This window comes from Terrapene carolina, unplaced genomic scaffold, assembly GCF_002925995.2.
Source record: "Terrapene carolina triunguis isolate 2854851 unplaced genomic scaffold, T_m_triunguis-2.0 Scaffold146, whole genome shotgun sequence".
Taxonomy (NCBI): Eukaryota; Metazoa; Chordata; order Testudines; family Emydidae; genus Terrapene; species Terrapene triunguis.
Window position 1 is genome coordinate 1,154,419 of NW_020664497.1, and position 15,608 is coordinate 1,170,026.

The 15,608-nt window shown below is 41.4% G+C and overlaps 1 protein-coding gene across 1 annotated transcript; it reads left to right on the top strand.

The window, feature by feature from the left end:
• The first annotated feature begins 2,018 nt into the window (after window positions 1-2,018).
• LRIT2 (leucine rich repeat, Ig-like and transmembrane domains 2) lies at window positions 2,019-5,979 on the top strand. Its single transcript, XM_024209512.2, has 3 exons — window positions 2,019-2,128; window positions 2,469-3,250; window positions 5,171-5,979. The coding sequence occupies exons 1-3, from the start codon at window positions 2,019-2,021 to the stop codon at window positions 5,977-5,979; spliced, it is 1,701 nt and encodes a 566-aa protein (XP_024065280.2).
• Window positions 5,980-15,608: the final 9,629 nt, after the last annotated feature.

Genomic DNA, 15,608 nt, shown 5'->3' on the forward strand with positions numbered 1-15,608 from the left:
ATAGATTTAATCTGCCAGTGGAAAACTATAAATACCTTTCTATCCTGGTCTTGTAAGGTTATAGGTTAAGTAGGTTCACTCTAATCTCAATTTGTGACCCAGCTTCATGCTGATTGGTAGCGTGGCTAATCTCTTTTCCATTGACAATGATGCCTGCTGTAAACTGTAATAAGAACTGTGCACACTAGATGTCCTCAGGAGAACATGGATACATCACTCTGAAACCTTCAGGTGAAGGCTGACAATTATAACAACACATTAGGGGTGAAGGTGCACAGTGAAATCGAAATGTACTAACCATGGGGAACAAGGACAGTTGGGGAGTGGGAGGCGGTTTGGGGGAGTTGGTGTGAGTGTTCTGTATGAGGGATGGGAAGAAACTGGGGCAGAGCGGGAGATTGGGGTGTCATGGTTAGGAAATGAGTGCTCTCCAACAGGAGTAGAAGATCGTTGGGGTGTCAGGGATAGGCGGGGGAACAGAGTGGGTGCTCTGCATGGGGAGTGAGGGGAGCTACTGAGACTTGGGAGGGAGCAGGTTGGGAAGGGGGGTCTTGGCAGACCCGCTTTCTCCATGAGAGTAGCTGCTCCTGGCCTGATCCTGAGTGCCATGGTGGCTGCTTCAACCCCTCTGGCCCTACTCTCACCTCCACCCCTAACAGTTGCAGAGCCCTGCCCAGCCTGAGCATATGAAACAATTCACTTAAGAACAACACATGGGGTGGGAACATAGATCAACCCCCACAATATTACCATTGTGGAGGCATTAGCCCAGGGGTGGGCAAACTTTTTGGCCTGAGGGCCACATCTGGGTATGGAAATTGTATGGGGGGCCATGAATGCTCATGAAACTGGGGGTTGGGATGCGGGAGGGGGTGAGGGCTCAGGCTGCAGAGTCTGGGGTAGGGCCAGAAATGAGGAGTTCAGGGTGCAGGAGGGTGCTCCAGGCTGGGACCGAGGGGTTTGGAGGGCAAGAAGGGGATCAGTGCTGGGTCAGGGAATTGGGACGCGGGAGGAGGTCAGGGGTGCAGTCCCTCAGGCGGCGCTTACCTCAAGCAGGTCCCAGAAGCAGCGGCATGTCCCCGCTCCATCTCCTATGTGGAGATGCGTCCAGGTGGCTCTGCGTGCTGCCCTGTCCGCAGGCGCCCATTGGCCGTGGTTCCCGGCCAATGGGAGCAGGGGGAGGGGGCGCCTGCAGAAGGGGCAGCGCGCAGAGCCACCTGGCTGTGCCTCCACGTAGGAGACGGTGGGGGGACGTGCCGCTGCTTCCGGGAGCCACGCAGAGCCATGGCACGCGCGGAGTGGGACAAGGCCCAACCCCATTCCCCAGCTGGAGCACCAGAGCTGCGCAACCCGGGCCGTAGTTTGCCCACCCCTGGACTAGCCCATACCCCACCCCTAGGTCTGCCACCTCTATCTGTAACAGCCCTTTAGTTTCAGGAAAAAATAGTGCAATATTCAAGTTTTCCTGAAGAATTGCTACATTTAAGGACAGATTTTTTGCTCATAAGGTATAGTACTTTGTTCTGCAAATAGTGCCATTCATTTAATTGTAATGACTCACTACAAAATCTGAGTAAAGGGGATAAAATCTGGCCTTTAATATGGAGTTTCTACTCAGATGATCACCATTATAATTCTAGGAACCAAGGGAGTTTAAAATTAATTAGCTAAACATTTCTGTGTGGAGAGAAACAGAAGCCGTTCGATTTTTGGCTACTTTTGAATATTTCAGAGAAAGATGTGTTGTCTAAACATTATCATCCAGTTTAAATAGCACTCACTTCACTATTTCATTGGCCAATGGAGATATTACCCAGGCGATATTAATATTTTCACTTGGTTCCATGGATGATTTTGGAGATTTGAGGTAGAAAATTAGCCATGTTACATGTATCTCTTCTGGTGTGGTCTCAGGCAGGGCTTACTCCTGCATCAAGAAAGATTATGGCTAATAGGATTTGGTACTTGGAAGCTGCTGGCATGTCTGGTACACACCCTGTGTTTTCTTAAAGAAGAATATGGACCCCATTCGTCGCATCATTTTTCTTCTTCTGGCCTTTTACAGGATAAACCCAGCTCTTTCTTATTGTGTTATAGGATGCTCCTGCTCCAGTGATAGCTTTGGAAGGTAAGAAATGTTGGCATCTTAATAATAATCTTCAGAAGAGTGTTTTGGAAATTCTTAGAGTGGATGGGGCAGTCTTGTGAATACTAGCCAATAATAGATGGCCGTATGTTGTGGATAGCTCTAATATTGTTTGGGTATTACTAGTTTGAGTAAATAATAAGATATCTGGGATATGTATTTTAAGATAGTTTTTATTGGGTTAAATTTTTCTTTTGCAGGGAGAGGGAAGTTAACCATATCTAATAATACATTGCTTATGAGAGTGTCCTGTTTCCAGTTCCCACTGTACATATTAGGTAGCACAGTGTGTTAGCTAAAGCTTTACTGATTTCCTCTCTAGGAGTTTGCTGTGCATGTCTACATCCCTGAGAAAGATACCTGGAGACATCCCTCAAGACATCAGAAAAATTAGAATAGAAAACTCTCATCTAACAGAATTGCCTCGTGGGTCATTCTCCAATGCCAGTGCCTTGGAATACCTTTGGTTGAATTTTAATAATATCACAGTTATGCACCTAAAGAGCTTAGAATACCTGAAGGATCTGACAGAGCTGAGATTGCAGGGAAACAAGTTAAGTTCAGTTCCATGGACAACATTTCAAGACACTCCAGCTTTAAAAATATTGGATCTAAAGTACAATAGACTGGATGTTCTTCCAGAGCATGCACTCAGGTATCTGCCCAACCTGACCTACTTAGACTTATCCTCAAATCAGCTTACTGTCATATCCAGGGATGTCTTCTATAATTGGCCTGTGTACCAGAAAACCCAGCAGTCTGAGAGGAAGATGGAAGCTATTTCCAACGCTGTCCTGGCTTTACATGATAACCCATGGATCTGTGACTGTCGCCTTAGGGGATTTGTCCAGTTTATCAAATCTGTTAGCCCACCAGTTATTCTGATGAATTCTTATTTAACTTGTTCAAGCCCTAAATTTAGGGCAGGGAAGTTCTTCCATGAAGTGGAGCTCAAGAGTTGCATGAAGCCATTAACCTCATCCCTTGACTCTAACCTGACTGTACATGTGGGATTGAATGTTACTATGGTTTGCTTGGTAGAGGGCAGCCCCTCCCCAGCAGTCTGGTGGACCTATGGCCTAAAACATTTAAGGGCATTTAACGGTAAGCAATGGTATCTATTTTTTATTTACAATGTAAGGAGTGGGAGTTAGTTCCTTGCCTACTAGTGAGTCGTTCATACATCACCTAACCATTAAAATTATTTGAAATAACACAGTTAGCAGGCTCTGGTCAGAAACGGCGCAGAGCAGTCATGGAGACTAAGTGCAGCAAAGCTATTTCAAGTAGGATTTCAGAGTCAATTTGGGAAGGGAGAAGCAGAGACTTTCACCAACAAGCTTCTCTCTTTTCTGTGATCATAAGTATGGTGAAAAAACAGGAGACTGTGGAAAAAAAAGATAGATTGTCCAAGGGCAGGTGCTTACAGGCCTTTTCCTGTTCCTAATGTTTCTTATGTTCTTATGGCTTTTCACACAGACAATACAGCAGCTCTGTTATCTAACTGCTAATGTAAACCTACAAGTTTTTCTACAAACCAAAATATATTCCCCTGGTTCTTGCATAAAACAATAGGTCACAGAGTTTGCTTGCTCTATTCCCTTCTGGATTTTGTCTCTCTTAATGAGGTCATCTCTTCTCCAAAGACTACAATCCAAAATTCATTACCAGCCCTCTTTCCCCCCCATAGATTAGATCCTTAAGAGACTCCATCTCATACTGACTGCCTTCAGTAGTACAATTTATGTATTTTCATAAGATCATTTTTTATAATGCATCCAATTTTCTACACAGAATTCTGAGTGGCACCACGACTCCTGACACTTGAACGAAATAGTGTTAATCATAAATCCCAGAATATTATTTGCTTTTATTTTAATGTTTTATCAGCATTGGTTATTTTCCCTTAACAAGCCACATATTACATCAATTCTATATATTCGCTCTTGTCATATATCCATAACCACTATATCTAAATAGATTAGACAGAATATTTTCAACTAGTAGCAAATGCTATTGTTAAGATTGTTTTTCAGTTTCCATCCAATCCACCGTATGTTGCTCATAATTTTCTTCAACAAATTCCTTTGAGGCTGAAATTTGCCTTGTCTGGTATAATGGACGATAGAATTTAGCCCAGAATACATGTCCATATCCATTAAAACACTTTCTCTTTGATTTATTATCACTTATGGAAGCCATTTGAACTGCAGAGCATGTAAGAATAAGGAGGCTTTTGCTGGGAGATAAAAATAGGAGCTCTTTGTGCTTTTCCCCTCGATTTTTTTTTAATAATTTCACCTGTATTTAGAAAATCTGTATGTGTGTACATCAGCAATCCAGCACAATAATGAGCAAATGTACAATAACAACCAGTAAGGCAATGGGAGAAATGCGATTAAGATACTGAATATCATCACTACCTTCCAAGGAGCTAGGGAAACAGTGATTTCAACCAAAGAATCTGAAAATGATGAAAACATATCATGACATTTTCCTCTAATGTTGATCTCAGCTGATTATATATCTAAGCCTGGACAGCCTAGGTAGCAATATACTATGTCCACACCTTGGGTCATATGTAACTTTTTTGCTGACCTAGATGTTCATCTGTATTTAATGTAGTCATAACACCTGTGTTCTGCATTTCTCATGAAGCAAGTGGGTTACCATGTTCCTGACCTATTTCTCCCCTCCTCCCCAAAGCACACATCTGTCATGTGATGTCATGCTGTTCCCATGAGATGGAACATTATTCAATGAGTTAGACTGGTTAGAAAATGGAGGGGTAGGTAAAAGAAACAGCCACAATATTTTCATGAAATTTTATGTCTGAGGTTAGTTTTTGTTTGGGATTTTGAGTCATAATTTCCTGACCCCTATCTACCAAGAAGTCCTTATTTCCCTCAGGGTAACTCACAGTCAGGGGATGAAGTGAATTCCTAGTGTCCCTGTGCCTATAACACAGCTGGTGGTGAGTAGTACAGCCTGACATGTCTGCTCTTGCTCTCCTTTTCTCTCCAGTGTCCACTACACACATCAGTGAAGATACAATGAAATCAGAGTTGGTGATTCCTTCAACTCACATTATGGATGAGGGCAATTACACCTGCACGGCTGCCAACTTCATTGGCAACACCTCTACTATAATCTCCCTGAAAATCCAGGCTCCCAGAATGGTAGCTTCTTCCTCGTCTTTCTCTTCCTCTGTCTCAGAAGAGAATGCCTATGTTGATGTGAGGATTGCCAAACAGACGGTGTATGGAATTACGCTGGAGTGGTATGCAGTGACTGAGAATCCAGGAGAAACTTGGTACACCCTCCACTTTGGGAAGTATGACGACTCCAAGAAGGAGATGATTTACATTGGCCCGGGCACCAACACATACTCAGTCAATGACTTGCTCCCAGCTACCAAGTACGAGGTGTGTGTCACTTTAAGGAACCAGACACCCCGAAAGGGCCAATGCATTGTGTTTGTCACAGGCAGTGACATCAGTGAACTGGAGCAGAGAGAGAAGCTCATCCATATCATCATCATTGTGTGTGCCATGGTGCTGGCAGTCCCCGCTGGGATGTATGCGTGCACCACAGAGACCCGGCTTAACTGCATGGAGAAGTGCGCTGGATTCTGCCACAAGAATCGCAAAGGGCAGAAGAACCTGAGAGCAGGCAACAAAGAAAACACCTTTGATAGCTTGCCAACTGGCAGCGAGGAGGGGCTGTGTTACCGAGACTCCAGTGAAGACAAGAGAAAGCCAAGGTCTCCGGAGGACAAGGAGAAGCCCGACAAACACAAATCTAATCACAGAAATAGCGCTGATCTCTATTAGCTGATAAAAATTCAATCCCATATTAGAGTAGATCAAGTTAAATATAGAAAGGTCAACAAAAATGTACATACACCTAGGGCTCTGTGTTACATAAACACTGGGCATGTGCTATGCAGACATACAACCTTGTTTTTCAAAGGATTTTGGCAACATCTGAAACTTTAAGGAAAAATGGGGTTATTGGTAAGCAGGAGAGTAATGCATGACATGCACATTGCTGGCAGGGGGCCGATATACATACTTCCAGCTACCTGGGAAATTCAATTAAATAGAGGACAGATACATGGCATTGTAATCTTTACAAATTATTCATACATGGACAACCCTTGGGGAAATTACTGAGAGAAATTTATTCTAGTATTTTCACACATATATATATATCTATATCTCCATCCTATTAACTATTTGAGCCACAAAAATGGCTCCTTCAGCCCTTACTGCAGCTTAATGTTGATAGACAAAATGATACCCAATGATGAAATTAAATTTAGTCAGTCTCTCACTTGCATAGCTTAATTGATCAGAGAGTTTCAGAAGTGGAAAAGAATTATTTTTGATGTCTCATTGTTAAATACATGCTTTTATCCTGTGCTCTTTGGAGTATCCATATGTACTGCAGCATTTGGGGACAGTGAACACTAGCGCTTTCAAGATGACTTTCCTTACAACCCTGTTTCACTTGCTTATAACTTTCCAGAGCTTTGGTCTTAGTGCAAATTGATATGTTTTTGTTATTTTTTGTTGGGGGTAAGTTCACAGGCAAAAAAAATGTTAACAGTTTTTGAGTTATCTCCGTGTGAAAATAAACACTTTTTTTTTCCATTTTGAAGGAAATTTAAGAACTATTTTGCACATAGATGATTGAAAAACAGCTGCACTTTGTAACATTAAACATCACATGGAGCTAGTCCTCAAAGGGTAATAGTCTCTGATTATCTGAAACAAAGTGTTAAGTTAAATATTTAGCTGTGCTATTATTGGGTTACATCAACAACTGCATAACTAGTGTACTAACTAAGATCCAGAACCTCAAAGGTATGTATCTTCGAGGCTCTGGGCCTATGTGTCTTTTTAGTTAAGATCTAATCTAAAGCTGGTTCAAAAATGCCAGTTGTCTTATGTAGGAATCTTCTTTAGGTTTTCTGAAATTTCTCACATTTTTTATGGTTTTCCAAAGAAAACCCCAAACCTTAAGTAATCTACATTTTCCACAAAAATGTTCATTCCTCTCAAAAAGCCATTTTTTTCATTGAAAAAAACAGATTTGATGAACATTTTTTGGCCAGCTCTATTAAAGACCAAATCCAGCAATATTATTTAGGCAAATAATTGTGTTTTCAGCCATGACAGTTATTCAAAAGTCCAGATTGCTAAAGCTAAGGTTTCCCCCATTTTCCTTTTGTATGCATTTACAAACCTACATGCATCCACAAAAATTATCTTTGAAATACACAGGGAAATCCTGGCAAAATTCTCATTGACTTCAGTGGGGACCATATTTCTCCTACAGAATCTGTTTCTCATTTATATTAAGGCCCCTTTACACTAGTCTGGTAGTGCAATCCAGCTCACAACTTCAATTCCGAATGGATAAATAGAATTCCAACTGTGCAGCTATCCATGGTACTTGTACAGGCAGGGAATTATTAACGACATCACACTCTTTTATTTCACTGCACTTACAGAAAGGGAGTCAGAAACACCACAGTCTGCAGGAGTTTGCTGGATCTTGGAACTTCTAGAAGAATAGTGGTTGTTCCTACTGAAGCAGCTCTGTATTCCTGGCAGAATCTTTGAAACAAAGTATGTTTTTAAAAGGGGGGGGGAAATCATTTAACTTATAAATTATGGTTATCCATACAATGAGGCCCAACTGCATGAGCAGCCTTGCACAGAACATAGGAGGAAAAACATCTCCTGTCCCAAAGAAATGCATCTATATTAATTAGTATTGTGATAGCACATGAGAGTCCCAGTCATGCACCAGGACCTCCATTGTGCTAGGTGCTGTGTGAACACAGAACAAAAAGATGGCCCCTGCTCCAAAGAGCTTACAATCCAAGTAATGCATGTCCTTACATTTGAAAATTAAAGTTTTTCCTTTAAATCAGTGTAAAAAAGCAGTTACACACCTTCTAACAGTGTAATTACAGCTGTGTTTCCCAGGAGTTGGAAGACCCTTGATTTTTGGCCTCCTGCTTTAAAAGATAGCCAAGGCATATGGCTAGCTGGTATATATTCAAATGGGTTGCTGCAGAAGTCCTCAGAAAACAAAGTAGAGCTGACAACAGTGCTTTAGATGGATCTTAATAAGCTTGGCTGAGATTCACTCTGTCGTCTCCTAGGTTTTATGGTAATACTTTAGTAACAAGAAGTAAACAATGCTCTCATAGTTTTTTTTATATGGGGGCTACATTTTCTTCTCTAATGCTAATTAATGTAATAGTTTATTGTACAAATATTTAACTATAACGGTTTAGTTTATTGACTCTTACTTTCCAGTTTATTTTAAGTGGTTTTGTAGGCTTGACAAGTACTTCTTAGTTGTAAAATATGGTTTTAAAATAAAATATTGATTTTCAGAATACCCAAAGTTTTACCCATTCCCTGTGCATGTTTGGTCTTTTTAATATACTTGCCATATTTGAAAAGAAACCTGTATGGCCAGTGATTAAATAAGATCATATTACATCATCTCACCAAAAGATCCTATATGTCAACTTGTAACATCTATACTGCACAGCTGATGAGTGAAGGAATGTCATAGGATGGGCTGGCCATTTAAAGGGGTTGGGCTCAGCCCTACCTCCACTAAGGTAATGTTCTCTTTAGGTGGTGAACGTTGAGATTTCCTTTAAGAGTGAGCCTGCTTAGCTTGGTGGGAAAAGGGATTTGCTGGGAGGAAGGCGCCTACAGGAGATCCACAGTAACCATGAGACCCATAGGAAGATGGATTGCAGAAAGAGCAAGTAGGCTTTCTTTAGTGGGCCCAGGGAAGAGGTAGCGAGCCCCGGAAGTTGCTGTGGGAAAGGCCCAAAGGCAGGTTGATATAGGAAGTGGTCCAGGTAGTCAAACAAAGGGGTCTGAGCAGGTGGATTGCTGCTTGTGATGGGGTCCCTGGAGTGGAACCCAGAGTTAGAAGGCCTGGGTTTCCTTAGAGCAGGTGTGAACACATGAGGAATGAAGGCTAATGAGCGTGACATTTGAACTGAAGACTCAATGTGAGGTGGCTGAATGATTGTTGTGTTGGATTTTTCATTTACCCCCTGGAGTGGACTTCATTATTTGGCTGGAGGGCGAAATCATTAAACAGCACTGGACTTTGCCTATCTAAGAGTGGACCGCTGAAGTGCCTGGAGATGGAGCAGGGAAACTGAGGCACAGAGCACATACCAAAGTGAGCTTGTCACATGGAGTTCTTTCAAAAAATGACTGAGACTGTAAATGTCTCATTGACACATGCAACAAAATATGTCTTGAAAAGGGGATTTACTTAAAATTAATGCAAAATGAGTGATCCTCCCTCCTGAGGACAGAGACCAGCTAACCTCTTACAAAAGAAACATTGGCCAATACAGTGGAATATGCTAATGACCAAGTCTGTTCTGCTTGATGTTACATAAGGGTTAGCTTGTGACCTACACCGCTGTGCAGAGGATTAAGAACTCCTCTTTTGCTCCTGCATAGGCTACTTGTACATTGTGCCTTGGCTCTGCTGTAATTTCTGCTAGTATGTGCACTAGCAGACCACTACCTCCAAAAGCAGGAAGAGAATTGTGCCTCACAAAGGTGCCTCTTGGGGCTGTGCCAAAAAGTGCAATCTAGCCCTTATGTCTTGAAATTAAACCGTGGGTCTAACTTTCACACTTGGAGGCCTAGCTGAGGGTACCCAATTCTAATCTGGCTACTCAACTCACTTGCAGGTGCCTTAAATTCAAATCCTGCAGACCTAACTCAGATGCAAAGGCCTGCTCCACCTCCCATTGAAATCAGTGGAAAGACTCCTATGGACATCTGTGGATATTGGTTCTGACCAAAAATGTTCTCCTCCCTTTCTGTGTAGGGGAGCATGGTCCTTATTCAGACAAAACTCCCAAGTCCCCATGTGTTGGGTTTAGCACTCAATGTAAACATTTTAAAGGGGAATTTTGCACTTTAAAAGCATTCTGTGACACTTTCTCAGGGTGTCCAGGGCTGTGAGTCACCATGTTACACTCTCTCCTTGCCTCCAGGGAGAGAGACCCTTTCTTGTAGTAACTGGCTGTCAGCTCCCTGACACTGCCAGCCCTTCAGCAACTCAAGTGCTCTCTTCAGGGCTCTGCTCTGCCCCACTTTGCCTTGCTGGTTAACACTTGGTGTACACCACCTCCTGAACTCCTCAGAAGCATCTCTCTGTAGTACCCAGCCCCTGTCACTGGGCACTTAGTGTAATTACCATGAAAGCGGTCCCCAAAGAGACAGTGTACACACAGCTTGACTGGTACAATTCAGAATCAGGTGTTTTATGGCAACACAGCACTGTAATCTAAAGCAAATCTAAGTTTATTCAAAAAGCTTAAGATTTAAGAGATGCTGAGAAAGGATAATGAGTGGAAACACAACTGGTTTAGAAAATAAAACATAAAATGCAATCCTACGTCTACGCTTATTAAAGGTTACCGCTTCTATTTTATAAAGAAGATTTTCTCCCGAAGATTCAATCTGTGAGGGAGTTTTCAGTCAAAACCAGGATCCAAGTATTCATGAATATTTTCCCACCCTACAAGGGGTTTCCTCAGCAAAAAGGTAACAAAATGGCTTTTTGCTTCTCCTTATGTTGCCCAAACTCATTGTTTTTACCCTAGAGTCAGGATGGCACCACACTGTTTGTTCTCGAATATGTTGGCTCCATGTTGTCTTCACAGCTTCATGTTGACTTGAAATGCAAATGTAGTGGCCATTGTGTTTTCATGTACAATGCTTAATCTACATATGAGCCTAAATATGTGAATATACACCCCTTTCTCTGGCAAAACCAGCTCTTTACCTCTGCTAGGGAGTAACACCGTGATACAAACTATTAAGGATGTATTTTCAGGAAATATACATGCCTTATTTAAATGTAATCAGTACATACGATATAGTCACAATAATGTTAATGGCCAGCACGATCCTGGCTTTCGTTTAAGATCTCATGCAACATTCTTTATAGATAAATACTATGACAGCACTGTGTTGGGTAGCGTGAATTTGTCAGGCCTGATAGGAGCTGCTGTTACAAAGTGAACCGTTTGCCAGTTAATATTGAGGGGTTCTTACTTCATTCACCTTGTACAATGATGCGGTAGAGTTAGCCACTGGCTGAGCGTTGGTTCATAACCCTCTTGTCTGGCTAAAGCATCTGCTACCACATTCTCTCCCCTTAATATGCAGAATTCCCAGGTCATATTCTTGGAGGGTGATGCTCCAGTGTAACAGTGTGGAACTGGTACCTTTGGTTCGATGGAGAATGGTTTGTCCGGATCCTAAATTTTCTCTTAACTAGAGAGGCCCTTAACTGATTGACTGCCCACACCACAGCATCACAGTCTTTTTCTATGACTGACTAATTCTGTTCAGTGGGTGTCAGTTTCTTACTCACGAGAGCAATGGGATGCTTTTTGTTACTTTCCGCTGAGTGCATTAGTACTGCCCCAAACCAGTGTCTCAGGCATCAGTACACAGTTTAAACATTTCATCAAAATTTGGCTTGGCTAGAACAGATTTTTCTGACAGGCTTTTCTTTACCTCATCAAAACCTTCCTGACACTGGTTTGTCTATACTATTTAATTTGTCTTCATTTTTTTGCACAAGTTTGTGCTAGCAATGTCGCTAAAACCAGGTACAAATTGGTGGTAATATTAACCAAACCTATGAAAGACTGAGCCAGTTAACAATAGGTTCCATCTTCCAGGGAGCAGGAAAAATTTGGCCACCCCTGTATCAATGTCCTAAGTAAGGAACTTTGGCAGCTCCTATTTTATATTTTGATACCCTTACAGTAAGACCTGAATCTTTGAGTAGTGGTAGCACAATTCCCAAGTGTTTTTTATGATCTGACCAATCATTGCTAACTATTGCAATATATATACTATATAAGCCTACGCAAAGTCTTGTAATGCATTTAGCACTTGATTGAAAGGTGGCCCCTGCATTAATTAACCCAAAAGGTAAGAACTCAAAGTCCCTATCAGTAATGAAAGCAGATTTTCTCCATGCGTCACTGTCTGAAGGTATTTGCCAATAGCCTTTAATCAAGGCCACAGTACACCTAAAGCATCTAACATGTCAACAATTCTGGGCCTAGGATAGGTGTCAAGTACCGTGACACCGTTAAGTTTTATATACTCAACACAAAACCTTATAGTCCTGTCTCTCTTCAGCACCATAACAAGTGGTGAGATCCATGAACTGTCAGACGCTTTAATTATCCCAATTTCCAGTATATTACATATTTCTTTACAAATTTGCTGCTGTACTTGGTCAGTGGTTCGCTAAACCCTGCTGAAGGCAGGCTCTGGGCCTACAGTGTCAATCTTATGAGTGAAGCCCAGCATGCTAGAGAATATCTGCTTGTGATGTTGCAGCACCGCCAAAATTTCTGCCCTTTTCATCAGTTAACTCTTTGGATGGTGGCGTCTCGCTGCCAAAACCAAAGAACAGACCCTCTGTTGTTATGCTACTGTGGGAAACGTAGGCTATATTAGTGCAATATTAGTGTAGGAGGTTACAGGAAATACTACAGGTACAGAGGGATATATAGAAGATAAATACTACAGACCACTTCTAAACCATTTATCATGTTCCACTTTGAGACAGGTGAAACAGTAATAAACACTGAGTAAAGTCCACTAACTCATGCCTAGGTCATTAAAAAATAATAATTTTAAAAAAATCCATCTTTTAAAGAAATGAACCGGTTTTGTGAAACTGGACCTCCACACGCACCTATTATCACAAGTACATAGGCAGTGGGGTTCCAAATATAATTACATAATAGTAGTAATTTCATTTCTGTATCAAATTTGCTCAGTGTCTGCATCAAGAGCTGTTTTTTTTCTAGCTGCCAGGTCTGCCTTTTAGAATTCAGCTAGCTTTTCAAAGCCATTCACCCTCCTATTTATCACCTGCAGAAAAGATTCTGCAACATGGAGCTTAACCTGCAAATTTTGCTGTTGACAGGCAGCAGAAGAGAACCACTTTCCTATGAATGGCGCTGCAGAATTAACCCTTTCCTCCCCCAACCTCATTTTTGTCATCAAAGAAAACTGTCTGACTTGCAGCTGCACAAAGACAACCACGATGTTGCCTTTTTTATAGTGTCCTAAAACTTAAGCTAAAAGCAGCAAAAAATAGGAGCAATGCCACTGCCAAGAGAAACAGAAAACACTGATGCCATAATCGTTGGGTACCTTTTATGGATTTTATTAATAAAAACATCTGGAATACAGTGTAACTGGTAAGAACACCTGTATTCATTGGGGAAAAAAAGTCTCACAATATATAATAAACCATCTTTTTTTCCTTAAATATTTCTTTAAGACTATTATCTTATATTTCCTGTTAAGTCTCATTTAATTAAATGGTCCTTACAGGGCTTCATCATATTAGAATGAACAATAAATACTGCCATAAATACATCATCATGAAGACAGGGGTCCAGACAATAGTTATTAGCTTTTGGTACTTTATGAAATGTTGTATAAACAGATTCAGAAATATAACAAATGAAATGTACAGATCATTACTTCAAGTCATCACAGATATTTGTGTACCAATACAGAGTGCTCCTCCCTGTGCGGTTATGATGTTACCTCACTATTTGTGGGGGGTGGGGCCTGGACTCTAGAATAGAGCTGTGCAAACACTGCTCACTGTTGTTTAGTAAATGGTGCCCTAAAGAAGCTGAACATTTAGGCAAAAATTGAAGAAGTGTGTGGAGATGTTAGGGTTGCAACTGTCCAGAACATGGGGCCAGATCCTCAGGTAGTGTAAACTGGCCTTGCTCATCTGAACTCAGGCTGATTTACACAAGCTGATGAACTGGTCCTTCAAGTCTAGGCAGAACCCAAAGAACAAGAGCAAACAATATACTGTTGTGCGCTGTGCCAGATAACAAAGATGAAGAAATGAAAGAACCAGGGGAAAAGTTGCCAGAAGCAACAGCAACGACAATGGAAACCAGAGCTGAATAGAAAAAAAAATAGGCTTGCCACCTGACTTAGTGGAGGGATGCCAGCAGAGAATTTTGCCTGTAGTGTTTTATGCTATGAGTCTTAGTCGTCACCACTGTTACAAGCCACTATTTCTTTTAAAACATGCTCCAGTTCTATAAATTTGCCTAGTGGGGAATAGCAAAAGCCCAATTAAACTCTGTTTCAAGTAAGTGTTTCAAAGTTACATTTTCCCTACTCAACCATTCTTTGCACAGTTCTACTGCACAGCAAATGCTTCTTAATTGTTTTGCATAATAAAACATCCACACTGGTATCCCTCGGTACTCTGTAATCCTCATGTCTAGACTTCAATGAAGCAATCTCCCCACAACCTTCGATGTAAGAATTCAAACAGAAATAGCTCCAGTAATTAGTACACTGGTGGCTGTAAACAATTGCTTTGCAGGTAGATAGGCAGAAATCCTATCTTTTGTTGCTATATAAGGTATCAGAGTGGTAACCGTGTTAGTCTGTATCAGCAAAAACAATGAGGAGTCCTTGTGACACCTTAGAGACTAACAAATTTTCCTTCTTTGGTATTCACCCCTTCTTGTCAACTGTTGAGAATAGGCCACTTCCACCTTAATTGAATTGGCCTCCTTAGCACTGACCCCCCACTTGGTAAGGCAACTCCTCTCTTTTCATGTGCTGTAATATTTATACTGCTCACTGTATTTTTCACTCCATGCATCTGATGAAGTGGGTTTTAGCCCATGAAAGCTTATGCCCAAATAAATGTGTTAGTCTTTAAGGTGCCACAAGGACTCCGCACTGTTTTTATAGAAGGTACGACTCTCCAGCCTCTTACACCAGTTTTAGGTCAGTGTCGCTGTAGTGATATAATGGAATAGAGACTCAGGCCCATAGTCCCAAAGTATTGTGTACGTCACTGTGCAATTTCTCACAGTATATTATATACCTATCTCTAGCCCTTTGGAAATACCACTTGCCTCAACTCAAAAAGTGAAATATAAAATATTCCCTCCTTTTATAAGAAATGTATCCAGAAATTAGTAGTAGTAGTAGTAATAGTTTGGAGCCTTCACAGTGTGGATGGAACTGCTTCTCTGCCTGCCAGGCTAACCCAGGCGCTAGCCAATGGCGTCACATTGATGGAAATGGGTGGAAATCACAGCCAAGATTTATAATATATTTGCAAGGGAATTGGTTAAACTGGCTCAAAGTGCATTTCAAAAGGGTTTTTTGTGCCACTGCTTTCTCTGGTTATTGTGCACATCTACGGCTGTGAGCTTCAGCCAAAGCATCTGACATAGTGTTTGTCTTTTCTAGCATGGAGACAGATCGACCCAAAGGGAATACTTTGAAAGCGAAGCTAAGTCTCATTGTACCTGCTTGAACCAAACTGTCAAACCTACAATGGAGTGACTTCAAAT